The sequence below is a fragment of the Ischnura elegans genome, chromosome 2, assembly GCF_921293095.1.
Source record: "Ischnura elegans chromosome 2, ioIscEleg1.1, whole genome shotgun sequence".
Classification (NCBI taxonomy): Eukaryota; Metazoa; Arthropoda; class Insecta; order Odonata; family Coenagrionidae; genus Ischnura; species Ischnura elegans.
In genome coordinates, this window is record NC_060247.1 from 122,498,002 (window position 1) to 122,512,818 (window position 14,817).

Below are 14,817 nucleotides of genomic sequence, written 5' to 3' on the forward strand. Positions count from 1 at the left end.
AAATGAGATAGGGGGTGTAATGAACATACCTGCACAGTCTTAAGGGTCTGAAAGACCTCTTGCGTCCGAGAGACAATGTCCTGGACTGTTTCTTGGCCCCAGCGGCAAAGGGAGGCTGTGTTGAATTCTTTCGACTGAGGAGGAGCGACACCAGGCTGCTGAGGAGTTTGCTGCTGCTGTTGTTGCTGCTGCATCTGATTCTGGTGGTACTGCTGGTGGTGGTTGTTCTGGGTTTGCTGATGATGATGCTGCTAAACAATGGACGGCACGCATCATGATAAGTTTATATGCTTTAAATTCAGCCATCAGAAATCCCATATTTTCATCTATGAATAGTTTAACGCTCTTAAGCTTTGATTATACATCCATAAAGAGGAAAATACCCAAAAGGGTGAAAGAAAAGGATATATGTACAACCCCTTCATGATCATTTTCCTTATGATCCTTTTAACTACAAATGATCTTTGTCATACAAATGATCATTTATCTAGTGCTCGATCATGTTTGCCAAAAACAATTTTTGGGGTCATTTTTACCCCATTAATGCCAACTTTTTGACTTCCCTAAGAAAAGGATTTAATGGAGAACTTGCAAGGTTTTGCTGCAGCCATTTTAACCCACGTATCTTATAGTTAACCATATTCCATAAATATACTTTTCTTATTGACGAGTGACCCATATTTATTAAACTGTGGTGAATCAAAGACAGGGCATAGATTCAAACACAGCTTTCTGTACCCCATTTTGACATAGGGGTGCATGACATCATATATGCCGTTGGGTTCCGATTTCACTGCTTGCTATGCGTTCCGAGTGAGTTGAGTGGTAGTTACCGGAGTTCTTTGAGCCGTTCAAAGTTCTTCCTGTGGTTTTGCTTTATGGTTTGTCTCATTTTCATTTAATAGATTATTCTAGAGGATTTTCAAGTAGGATATTAATATTAGTTACTATTATCATTGACTTATTTATCCGCACGGATGAAAACGCTCATGCTGCTTCAGATTATCTGCCAGCAGTTGACCATCTTGCGATATGATAGTGTACTTAATGAACTGCGACGAGTACATGTCCACCATAATTCGAAATGTCTAATGATGACCCTTAGTAATTTCTGTTATTTATGAGATAATTGAAGTATTAATTGTTTTATACGATTGCAAACGAATCCCACAATTTTACTCGTTATGCCAATGCCTTCCTAAGCTGTCGAGCCCTGGAGTTCTGGCAACACAGGAAGTAGTCCAGCACGTTCCAGACCACGTTATGTATTGTTGTAATTATTTCTATGAAATACCAGCAGTTGTGATAGCTTCGCTTGTGAGAGGTGTTGGTTATTTTCAATTTCAATCAAAATAATAGACGATAGAGGCTCGGAAGCCCTCATATTTTGTATTATTCATAATATTAATATCTGAGTGAGTAAAATATCAAACTGGAGAAGTGAAACCAAATATTTTAAAATAGGTAAGAAACATCATTGTAGCAGTCTGAGCCACGGCCGTTGGAGGGGGATACGTTAATTGTAGGGATGGGTCGAATAGTAGATTTCTCGAATTCGAATATCGAATTCGAATATCAATTCATTGCTCGAATATTCGAATACCTCGAATACTAAACGATGAATGTGAAAATGTTTGACTAGGTCGCCTATGCAGCAGGAAACCCAAGATTTTGGCGAGTAATTGTGATTGCCTTTAAAGGATTCAAACAGGAATTTAGGTGATTAATGGAATATTTTAATTTTATGTAAACAATAGGGTAGTTTCCTTCATTAAAGAAAACGAAAGGCATTGATTGTGATTCGTAACCCACCATTATTGTATTCATAATATACAAATTATTTCGTTCTAGAAATACCGGTTTAGACCAATGGCAATGGTCGATTTTATCCTCATTTGGAAAAGGTCAGATTGGCGCCTATGCGATGCCACTCCATGTGACATCACAGGGACCTAGTTTCTACACGAGAGGATAGGAGTTTTACATCGTCTGAGGTTACCACTGCATGCATGAGGCACAGAGCTCAGGGAAACATGTCTTAATAATCACTTATTAAAACTGGCTAAGGTCGGAAAGTTTTCTTCGTTTGATAAGGTATTAATAAACCTTATTTAAGCCAAGCGCTACCAGCTAGCATGGTACTCAGCTACCTGCTAGCATCCTGCGTCGTAATAGCGCTCAGAGCCTCGCCCCAAAGTCACCTCACTTGCGGCAGCGGGAACCAAAACTACGTCACGCGGAGTTTTTCCCGGCATTCATACTTACCCGTCGCGTTTTCGCGCGCTTGAAATTTTTCACTTTTAATTTAATCGCGAAAAATAGATATCGTCTTATAAAACTCTAAAAGCGTTAAATACGTATTTCAGGAGTATTTATACATATTTCGATTTAGGCAAGGAAACCACCTTATTTGAGCATTACGCCAAAATGATAAGCCTCCGTCGTATTTCTTCGTCTTCCCGGTATTTATTTTCCTGCGTAAAATGCTTAAATAAAGTCTTAAATAAGTCGTGTTTGGTCTTATTCTTTTTTAAATTATGGGCACATTACTAATATTTCAATCCAATCAAAGTGTAATATCAATTGCCGAAAGTCAGAAAAAAGATCAGATAGTTAGAAAAGTTTTAGGCTAGTAGAGGACTCATGCAGCAGTTGACCTCCAGAAATGGTGAACTTCAAAGCAGGTAAGCAGAAAAAGGCCAGTGGGTGAGTAGAGGGGGGGGTCGTGAGACACATTTTTATTGTTCTCATGTAACTTGATATTTTTTCAAAGCTAAGGTCTTCGTAATACAGTCTTCGTAATACGATCCCTGCGCGAGCTGGGATCTATTGTTTGATTTCGGAGAAGAGGAAATCTTCAAGAGTGGGTGAGGCGAATGCTGAATGGAGGGGGATAGCAGATCGTGGGAAATGCGCCAATGTCACTATCCCACGGCACTGAGTTCCTCCCTATGGTAGTTTCATCTCCTGGGAAAGATTCAAAATAAGTGCCTGTCGTTATTAGCCACAAAGGACACATGGCAAACACCTCTCATTTTACCAAAAGATGGATGCTGGAAAATGGTCAGTGGGGAGAAAGAGGGAAGGGTGAAACGCGATTCTATTATTTTCCGGTAACTTGATATTTTTTTCGAAGCTGGTCTTCATAATACAATCCCTGCACGAGCCTGGACATTTTGTTTGATTTCGGGGAAGAGGAAATCGTCGGAGGGGGTGGGGGGAATGCTGAATGGAGGGGGATTTTCTGGGATTTTCGGATTTTTTTCACCCGATCAATTTCGGTTCCCCACGTCGAACTCTTTTCACCGCTCTAACGGCTCTAACCCACGAATTTGATGTAGTTCGTCAGCTTGGCTATAACGGCACTGCATGCACTAAACGACTACAGTTCTCATTTTTCCGAGTCAACTACCAATGACGTGCGAGCGACAGTGTATGACGCGAAATTCAAAGTATTCGAGGTATTCTTGACGGTACCTTTGGCATAACTATTCGAGATCCCGAATATCGAATACTTTCTAGTATTCGAGGTATTCGAGTATTCGCGGATACTATTCGCACATCTCTAGTTAATTGTAAGTTGATACTATGGACGACACCTCATTCATTTATGTAAATAGAACTACATATTTTGATGTTTGCTATTGTCTGCTATCTTTTTACATGCAATAACCCAATAATCCATTTCTTCGTAGGCACCGAAAAATTCATCATTTAAGTCTGCCTATGCTTGTATCATTAGGTGAATAACAGTGAATACAACTTTGGCTCGCTGCTTGGAGATCTAGAATCATCTTTTGTGCCAAAATAGTGTTATTTTCAACGTGACAACTCCCGTTAATCTACTGCTGATAATCATAGTGCCAGTGGTTGTAATGCACAAAGTTTGAAAAATATCGGCCAAGAGTTGTAATTATCAGTGTACCACCGTGATTGAATTGTATACAGTGCTATTATGCTATCGATAAATGTCTCACAGTAATGTAAAAATTGTCAATGGCGTGTTCACAACCTTTGTTCACTGTATATAGGTATGACATTTCACAATCAAGCTATCAATATCAAAGCTGTGTGTGAAGTTTGTATATCTAGTAAATTAATCATATTAACGAATACCACTGAGAAATTCAACTGCCACTTGTGTGGGCTAATTTAAGGCTCTAAATCAGTGAACAAATAGTAGTTTTGCAGCCATCATTCAATGAAGTACAACCTCTTATTGTAGCAGTTAAGGCAGCGCAGATGTTTACACACCTAAATCCATAATTAAGATACTTCACTCTCAAGGGGCATTTGTGGCCACCCTCTCCCAGTTGATGCTGCCCTGAGTCCCTGAGGAAGCAGCCGTAACAGCAACCGCTGCTGTGGTACTGCCTCGGAGTTCTCGCAATGGCAGTTGTGACGGCAGACCCACTTGAGTTGACCACGCCCCCTTTCAAATGCCGTTTTTCGCGCCGTTGGAATTTCGATAACTTTGAGAATTTTTATCTCGGGAATGAAGCGTTACCTAGCCCTCTGGTTTTTGCATGGTGCAAGATTCATCGTCCTCTTTTTCCTCTATTTTTTCAAAAAAATGTGCAAGTTCTCCATTCTGTACAGACTTTTCTCCATTGCTTTTTCAAGTTAATTTCACTCAAGGTATAGGTTGAAATTCTATACCACTTCGTGGAAAGAGGAAAGCTGTAATAAATTTTTTGGTTCAATTTTACAATGTGCAATGTTTTATTTCAATGCACACAAAATTTTGCACAGTTAGTACACAAACCATGTAGCTGTTATAAAATGTGGACCCAACTGTGCAGAAGCAAGAATAGGAAAAGGACTGAGACAAGGAAACAATTAAAAGGTTTGGCACTTTTTCACACAATTTATTTAAAAATAAATACATAGTGAAAAAATAATAATAAATTAAATTAAATTTTTATTTATTTAATACATTGTGTGAAAAATTACCAAACCTTTTAATTGTTCACAATGGATTTTCAGAAAGTTAAGCCTGAAACAATCGAGTTTAGTGAGACAAGGGTTCACATTGTCCCACATAATATTTATATTTACATCAAGAAAGCCACCAATGAAATAAAAGAGAAGGCTATAGGTGTCAACATTTACAGAAAATAAATTAGTAAGCTGCAATTTGCTGATGACATGGCAGTCATAGCAGACATGATTTAAAGAAGACTTTGATAAATATGTAAAGGACAATGGCAAGATATCAGCTGATAATCAACAAAAAGAAGACTAAGATGTTGATACATAGCAAGAAAATGAGGTAATGACAAACAGTAAAATAGTAAAAACAAAAGCTTGACAAGATGAAAGAGTGCTGTTTTGCAATACTTTATCATACAATTTTAAAGACAGTCAACTGTAAATTTTGTGACTTTAATGTGATTATGACGAATCCTGAAATTTAAGACTCTTAAACAATTTCTTCCACTGTAACAATCTTCACCTCGTCCCTTCACAACCTACCCACCATACTCTAAATAGCCATACCTGCCTGGACCTCTATGTGGTGGATGACATGGAGAAACTATAACACTTCTTACAATCTCCAGTGCCTTTCTTATCTGCTCATGACCTAATATCCATTTTGTACAATTTTACCTTTCCTTTTGCTGAACTCCCTGCCTTTGTATTTTGTGATTTCAGAAACTTCTATCTCGAAAGATTTCTGGAAGACCTACTTTCTGCTGATTGGCTGCACATGACTCAGTCAAATTGCATCGACGATAAACTTAAAATTTTTAATGATTATCTTGTGAGTTATTTCAATCAACATGCTCCTGTGTGTATCTGCTACCCTAAACAATCTACTGCTCCCTGGTTGACATATGGCATTCACAAAAAAATGTGTGAATGCAATCGGTTTAGAAGAGCTTTCATTCACTCTAAGCAGCCAGTTCTTCATGCTGTATACTAACGTCTGAGAGCCAAGGTCAAGCTTTTGATAAATAAAATCGAAAAGAAACTATAACTCTAAGGCCCTTTCCCAGCTTCAAGAACCTAAGTGCATTTGGAAGAAACTGCGACTACTTGGAATAGTCCAAAAAAAAGCAAAACAATTTGGCTTCTAATCTCACAGGGGACAAACTTAACCCTTTCCTGCCGGCGCCTACAGTAGAAAAATGTTTTCGTGCTACGAGTAGCATAAGAATATTTTAAATCTCTCTGTACGGAGCTCTTTTTTGGGGGTGAGTTACCTGGGTATTTTCATCCCTCAGATTTGTGGCCCAGCTCAACGGGGAGCTCGTCCCTTACCCCGGCCACTGGACTTCACCCTCTAACCCTAACATAGCACAAATCCACGGTCAACTTTTAGCGTTACCAGTGTTTTTTTCAACCAAACATTGTAGTTGATTCTAAATGATTTACTTTTCTGAAAGAAGTACTACTGTTTTTTTAAGCGCTGTGGAATTTTAAACGGGTTTCTAGCGTTAATAACAACTAAGTTAGTAAATATAAGGTAATAAGACTATAAATCTGGAAGTCCGTTATTTTTAATGCTAAAATTCCGTTTAAAAATTGCTTGGGCACAGAACAAAACGAAGAATTCATTTCAAAGTAAAAAAACATAGTAGTATGCAATAAAACATATCCGTTTAAAAATTGCTTGGGCACAGAACAAAACGAAGAATTCATTTCAAAGTAAAAAAACATAGTAGTATGCAATAAAACATATCACATACAAAACTATTGAAAACGTAACTACTATGCAACGGTTTCCTGCTGTGAGGACGGTCATAAATGAGTGGGAAGGTCGGGCTTTATTACCTGGGAGTGGCCCTAAGGACTCGTTAAGCTGTGTCCCAGGCTGGGCCTGAATGCATCCGACAATTGCTACCTCTGCGGTCACTTCCCTTCCCTCGCGTCGGCCAGAATCAATGTCCGGTTGTCTGCGTTGAAAAATCCGCGACAGCTATACCCGACGTCAGGTGTTCTGCATATGAAAATGCCCGTCGGCTCCACTCGACATCCGACGCGAAAGGGTTAATAATATTTTATGTGTCTATCAAACACTGATCAAGGTAACTGCCCTCTTCTTTCTCCTCGACCCAATTTTCTTGATTCCGCCATACCATTTTCTGACAAAAAATTCTATTTATCCACTCTATCTAGACTATCACTCCCGAAATACTAAATAGTTTAATTTTCAGTCTAAATCCAATTCTACAGGAGGAGATATCTTATACAACAATACATAAGTCTTATAAGGTTATTATGCCAATTATTCTTGACCTTTTTAATCATTCACTGCAATCCTGCAAGTTTCCTATTCTATGGAAGTCCTCTTAGGTAACACCAATTAAAAAGGTAAAAAATCCCTCAAACCCATCTGATTACCAACCACTCTCCATACTTTGTACCCTCTCCAAAGCTTTAGAACGTATTGTCCATTTCCAAGCGCAGCATACTCCTGATTATCTGGGCTAATGATGGGAAGAGGCGGCCTCGAATAATCAGAAAACACTAATAATCCAAACATTCACTTTAATTTCAGGTAATTTTCATAATTCATGCAAATCAAACAATTGATTATTATTTATTCACATGTTCTCTTATTTTAAGTTGCTTCCCGAAATCATTCACACTTATTTTTTCCCAGCTGCGACCTTTTAAACGACATAAACATGATGGCACTCAAATTCCTACTGCTCCATGTAATGCCCGGTTTCCGAAAACCACCCGTGTCTGCGAGATCAAGGATTCAGAAAATTGGTTAACAAGAATGTTTCAAAACCGCAGCGCAACATCGGAAACTACACTGTCAGGCACCACGCTGCGTAGTCACGTCTCACGCAAGTTGCCCGGTAAGCCACTGATGCAGTTCTGTGATCACCGAACGCAATCACACCTGTGATGTTTAAATAACGTGAACTCAGAGCTTCCGTGTAGGTAATGGATGTGCAATCAACCCATCACACAGCAGCAGTTACAGGAAACCAGGACTCGGAAATTTGTCTTCACAGGCGAGTCCTTGGCTATGACTCATGCTGTCTCTACTTCTACTTCCCCCTGCTGCCTTCACTTCTACCATTCCCTTCCTCTCCAGATTGACCTTTACTAAAGTCCAGCCGGTGAGAGTTGTCCGATGACAGTCCAAAATGAGGGGCGGAGAGCCCTGTGCCAGCACGGTTTGCAGCCAATTGCTGTCCCCCAAATGCACCTCACACCCTTGCCTAGTCATACAACGTTTACACATGCATATGAAGCACTGCAACAAGCCTGAGCCACCAAAAACAAGCCCTTTCTTCGAATCACCAAAATAAAGAATTCTTCCTTTGGGTCCTTAACGCTCGTCGTCCTTTCTGACTCCTTTCTTCACGGAACCCTTTTGTTCACATGTGACTTGGGCGTTTCCCTTTCTTACCTCGCAACCTTGCCCCCCACCCCAAACTAGACCCTTCTGTCATCCGACAACTCTCAGCGGCTGGACTGTAGTCACAGCATAAATATGCCCAAGAGCAACAAAATCTCCGCCTCCTTTGGGCCGTATTCAACTCAATCCGAGGCCACCGCAATAATTGGGCATTTGCTATATTAAATATATAATTATGGACCGTCGACAACATTTCTCTTACTTTGCGATTGCTTAACAATTGAAGAATCTTCCAAAATTAATCAAGAGTTTTTTTCCCATCGCTGATCACCTTCTGCATGGTAGAGCAGATGTACAAGTAAACTTTAAACATTCCGTGTCAAAAAGTAAATAAAATAATTCCCTTTTAAGAATAAATTTCAAATGGAAATAATAAGGCCGGTGTAGTCTTGCATTAAAATGCAAATATCCTGGTGCTTTTGCGTCCGATTGATTTTTTAATAAAGATTGCGGAAAACATCGAAGAAGTGTAAAACTCATGCACAGATAAGCCGCAGCCGGATAATCAGGAGTGTGCTGTAGGTGAATTTTTTTCCCAAGAAAATAGATTTGATCCATTCCAATCTGGATTCCATAATAACTTCTCCACTTCAATAAAAATTAGGGACGACTTACGCCAAGCCAAAGATAACAGTGCTGGTTTTATTCAATTTTAGTAAGGCAACTGATCGAGTAAATCACAATAACCTACTTGATAAACTGAAAACCTCAACCTCTCATGCTCTGTGCTAAATTGGTTCCATTCTTACTTAGTTGATCATTACCAACCAGTGAGAGACAGTGAAGGTAATCTCTCAACTTGGGCAGCAGTCACCACTGGTGTACCCCAAGGGTCTGTCCTTGGCCTCCTATTATTCTCTCTGTACATACTCGACTTTCCCAATTGCCTAAAGCACACCAGTTACATGCTCTATGCCAATGATCTCCAAATTGACCGCAGTTGTTCGCCTTATGAAACTGACGGGGCTGTACCAAAAATTAATGAAGACACTAATAGAATAACCGAGAGGGCCACTCATCACGATTTCATCCTACATTCAAGTAAAACTAAATCTATTATCATTGGCAGTTTTAGGATGTTACACAACATTAACCTCATTACTACTGCCAAAATTGCAGTTAACGCCATACCAATTCCATATTCCAGTACCGTGCATAATCTAGGGATTATGTTAACTGCCAATTTATCATGGGATTGTCATGTAAATAATATTTCTAAGAAGATTTATTCTATAGTTTATCAGTTAAAAGTTCACAGATTTTACTACTTCCTACACCTACTTCCTCTAATACTAGAAAAACACTCATATCGTCACTTATTTTCTCTGTAATAGATTACAGATGTCTTGCTTATATTGACCTCAAAGATGAAAATAGTTAAAACTTCACCAGGCCTTAAACTCTTGCCTTAGGTTCATTTTTGACCTTCCCATGGACGTCCACATACACCATATTATAAGCAACTAAGATGGCTCAACATCAAATACCGTAGAGAATACCTTCTGGGATGCTTTTACTTTGTTCTATTTAAAATAAACCTCTGAGGTATCTATTACTGACTTTATATACTTGACTATTACCTTTTATGTACTTGATCATTACTATTGACTTGCCTTGTAAAATTGAAGGTTAATAAATTTATTATTATTATTATTATATTAATTGTTCCTTAGTTGTCCCTCTGTCTCTACAATGTACACTACGTCTGATCCTAATATGTTATATTTCCCTGGGAATCGCACCACTATTTAAAGTAAATCTTTTGATGCTACTGCTTGTCATATTTGGATAAGATGCCAACTGATGTTAAAAATTACAGATCTGTTAAAACTTTTAAACTAAAATATTACAATTATTTACTGTCTTGGCAATAGCATAAGTTGCTCTTATCTTTTTTCAAATTTTTGTTCTGGTTATTATTGTTCATTTTTTTGCGGTAGCATTTTTTACTTTTTTAGTTCGGAATAACTGACTTTTGTATGTGTTTGTATCAAATCCAGCTTGGTTGATACCTCCATTTGCCATTCCTTGTGGTGATTTTGGCAAGTCATATATTATTCCAAAGTAGTGCATCTCTTACGGATGGGTTGGTGATTGGTGTAGTGGTTAGCATCGTCAACTCTCACCCAGGGGTTTTGTCATGGCAGTATATTTTGTATTCTTCATTTTGATCATCGGGCGACAAGTATTTCATTAAAGAGATTACCATTTGGATAGTTGAGAGTTAAGCACAAGAGATTAACCACAGTGTTTATGAAATATTTAAGTTTTTGTTGGATGATGGGCTAAAAGAAAAGTTCTGCAAAATTCGGTCAAAATCAATATTTGTCATGACATTCAACCATTTCTGGACATACATATGTCATTCCCATTACATACACATTTATGGAGGAGAAATGGACAACGAGCCCACACTCGGGCAAAGTAATAAAAACCTGCGGCCGAGTGCAGCTAAACTCAACAACAAATCGTCAAGTACAGTTAAACAACGTGCTGCCTGAGAAATCACTGCCTCACTTTTTGCAGCTCGTTGGAGTATTCCTCCAATTTACAGGTTAGAGTAAAGTAAATTTGTTATAGCAAGCCCAAGTAGCTAATTAGTCAACCAAATCTGTTTGTACCAGGCGATTGTCTTTGAACTCAAAGCCATGCAGTGGTTAAGTGCAGCCACACTTGGTTAACTCAAGGCTTGAGTGTATACATTTAATTTGAAGCGAAAGTTGGCGAGTTTGAGAGGGGCTTTGCTCGGCTATAGTTACAGTGGCACCTTACCATTGACATTTGCTGTTGTGCCATTTGTTGTTGCTGTGCCATCTGCTGCTGGTGCTGTTGTTGCTGCATGTGGTGGTGCTGTTGCTGCTGCTGTTGTTGTTGCTGCTGCAACTGGTGTTGCTGTTGCTGCAAGTGCATTGCCACCTGTGCTGCTTGCATCTGCTGCTGCTGCTGTTGTTGTTGTTGCTGCTGCTGCATCTGGTACGACTGTTGGGGCATCATCATCCCTGCAACATAATTGTATTTATTTACCAGTATTTTCTAATATGAAAACACAGGTCTACTGGTTGATAAACTGCCCCCAGGCTTTCAGCCAGGTCTGGATATCCATTATTGCCAATTTTCAATGGCTGACTCATCCATCGTCCTCAGGGCTGGAGTTCATGTTGTGGAATTCTCTGGTATTTACATACACCAATATTGGCTCAGTTGACCTGTGATCAGTGAGCCGATTCTCACCTTTTTTCATGGATCATGTGTCATATGAGTCAACATCTGTCTGTGTAAATACTGGAAAATTCCTCAGCACCACATAGAGCCCAGTGGACGATGGATGACTCTGCCACCAAAATTTAAGCAATGATGGAGAGCCTGACCTAGCTGCAAACCCAAAAGCAGTTCATCAACATCATACGCCAAGAAAATATCATATTTTTCTTTATAGGGCTGGTCGGTTTTCCAGAGAATCAGTCCTGTGGTTTGGATTGTCTCAGATTCATCAGGTCATTTAGCATTTATAACAGGGATTTAAGCCCTAATGTCCAACATCTTATTAGCTACCTTGAGCCCTACTATTCTGCCCTGGAGCAGAGTAATATGCAATTCACTCACTTAAGATACAGTGGCAAGCCTTTGAGGTGAGTTTTCCAGTTCAGAGCTGAGCACATGATGGTAGCTTGATGCTCTGGTTCAATGAAATATGTATTTTCCACCATACCAAAAGGAATAAGGGACAACAGAGTGGTTATTATTATCAAATTTAAACATAAATAAGTGAACAAGAGTCAATGGCAGAACCTTAATTAGCTATTCACCCCTTAATTTTTCACGAAATGTCTGGACCAGACACCTATAAAATTTTCTAAAATTTTTATTCTTATACCTATTGTTTTATATCAAATGGAATTTCATTACAAGATAAGTGTCTTTTTTAATGGAATGAATGTAGGTTTTATTGGTAAAAAATAATATTTATACATAAGTTATAAGCAAATTTTAAAATGCAACAACAACAATGTGACTGGTGATTTGCATGCTCTTCATCTTAAGACAAACCAAGGCAGGCCCAAAAATCACTCGCTCTTCACCGGAATGGGTTAAATAACCACTCATTGTCTATAACAACAGTTGCCTAAACCATTTCTATCAATATTACATATAAGTAACATCTAATATGCCAATTTTTATGGAAACCATGAAAAATGTGAAAAAAGTGATTAAATTATTCGGTTATTAAATGGAGGTCAACTTTTATCTCATTATGTATTTCATTGCTTAAGGGAAAAATATGTCGTTCCATTATTCAAATATTACAATTGACTGAGGCCTCAAAGTATGCTTGCCTACATGACCCAGAGCATACCACCACAACCAAAGCCAAATATTACTTTGAGCCAAATATTGATAATAGTGGTATCATAAAAACCATGATAAATTATAATGCTAAAAATTCAGTTACAATCATTATAAAGGTAAAATTATACCTGTCCGTTAAATAGTTATCTCAGAAGCAACTAAAAGCAGATGTTGATATTGGTATTAATTTAGGTAAATGCCATGCCTTGTTATGACATGTTATCACTCACATAAAAACAAATTGAAGCACAAATTTAAAAACACTAACAACACTTCTTAAAATCAAAAACATTTATGCCGCATATTTTTTTTTTTTTCGTTTTATGAATATTTGATAACTAATAGTGATACCACCCCTGACATTATGCTAAAAATAAAAAAAAATCATTATTCATAAAATAATATTGGGTAATGTCTTTAAACAATTTAAAAGTAATTTATGAAGATAAATAATTATTATTTAATGCTAAATTTACAAACAGATGGCTCACAAAGGTAATTTTTTCCACTGGTGGATTGTCCTATTTACTGAGAGATCTCATCAAGGGGTTGAGGGATAATTGTTGGGGGAGGGGGAGTTGAGGGAGGGATAAGGAGGAAATTGTTTCTATTTAGAAAACATACATATGGTAGGGTTTTTGCTTTCAAGGAGAGAGAAAGGGAAAAGCCATCGTGAAGAGGGGGGTCAGAGACAGCAGTTTGCCACGAGATCCTTCTTACAGTGGTTGGGCCCCAAAGGAAGAAGAGATGCAGGCACTGTAACTGGACATCTTTTTGCAGCAATGAACAAGCATAGAAATACTATCGATTCATACAATAGGAAAAGATGTAGTGAGGCTAAATTATGCTTCAATTATTATTTCAGAATAAATCAGTATTCCTCTTCTGTCTCCCAAAATATTTTCTGCATACACAATAAAATGTGTGAATCTGGCTCTCATGATGAACCCATTATATATAGACTATCAAGGGTGTACCCAGGATCATAACTAGGAGGGGGGGGGGGCAGGCTATGGTCTTGGGGGGGCAAGCCAAGTTGTGACATTAGTTTATGAATTTTTTCCTTGAAAATAGAGTTTTATTTTAGTTTCATATCTTATACTAATACATATCATTTTTCGTGGGTTTAAAGAAAATTTGTTGAATACTTTCGGTTTCAATTCAGTATTGAGTTTTCTTAGAGACTTGCAATTTTTGCTTCTGGGGAAGCTGCCCTCCCCTGCCCCTCGCTGGGTACTCCCGCCACTGGGTTGACTATTAACACTGGGACTCAAAATTTCACACAATCTCAATTAATACCAAGATCAATGTCCATAGCAAGTTTCGTGAAAATACAAGTCGGTATCCAACATAAACGACTATTTGACAAAAGATGAATGCAAACTGATGTGCACGAATGGGACTTAAATGATGCTTATTACGGAAATTAAAAAATGATTGACTAGGTATCAGCATATTATCGAGGCAATTCTTTCATATTAACCAAATCATATAAGTCAGTTCGATTCTCCTACAAAAGAAATGTTACATAATTTAAAATCCGAGAAACAATTACTAAGGAAAAGTGTAATAATAAATCTAAATAAACATTTCCCACGCTCGAAGAAAAATAATATCAACCCAAACCTTGCTGCTGCATCATGCCACCCATCTGAGGACCGACACCGAATTGCGACCTCATTCCACCTGAGGATGGATTAGGATACCCTGTCTGAAAGGTATGTTGTGGCCCGGCCATCCTAACAAGCTCCTGCTGATTAAAATAATAAGATAGATAGCGAAAACATATAAAAAGAATGCCATTCATGGCAAAAAGCAGCAGGTAACATCCAGGGCAATACGAGCTTACAGGTGCAGAATAGAACTCCAGGCTGACTAATTGACGATTAACTTGCGAAAACTTGAAGTGCTACTTCTATTAATACCCCAAAGATGATGGTGTTCATAAAAATCCGAAATATATTTGAGTTCACAGGTGACTCCCTCCTTGAGAACCAAACAACGCGTGAATAGCGTTTTTCGATTGTTACAAATCAGGCAAGCAGTGCCAGCACTCGCAAACGTTGACCACGCTTGATAACTGATTA

The 14,817-nt window shown here is 38.4% G+C and overlaps 1 protein-coding gene across 3 annotated transcripts in view; it reads right to left on the bottom strand.

Moving 5' to 3' along the window:
* Positions 1 to 14,755, bottom strand: part of LOC124154550 (mediator of RNA polymerase II transcription subunit 30-like) — a 34,750-nt gene extending 19,995 nt beyond the window's left edge. Inside the window, exons 1-4 of one of the 3 annotated variants that reach the window (XM_046528359.1) lie at positions 14,580 to 14,755; positions 14,357 to 14,480; positions 11,156 to 11,382; positions 30 to 251 (exon numbers count right to left, since the gene is read on the bottom strand). In XM_046528359.1, the coding sequence (XP_046384315.1) occupies positions 30 to 251; positions 11,156 to 11,382; positions 14,357 to 14,468 (561 nt within the window). In that variant the 5' untranslated portion in view covers positions 14,469 to 14,480; positions 14,580 to 14,755. Of the gene's footprint in view, positions 1 to 29; positions 252 to 11,155; positions 11,383 to 14,356; positions 14,484 to 14,579 lie in introns of all 3 variants that reach the window. The other 2 variants (XM_046528360.1, XM_046528358.1) reach the window with 2 other exon arrangements.
* Between the last annotated feature and the right edge of the window lie 62 nt (positions 14,756 to 14,817).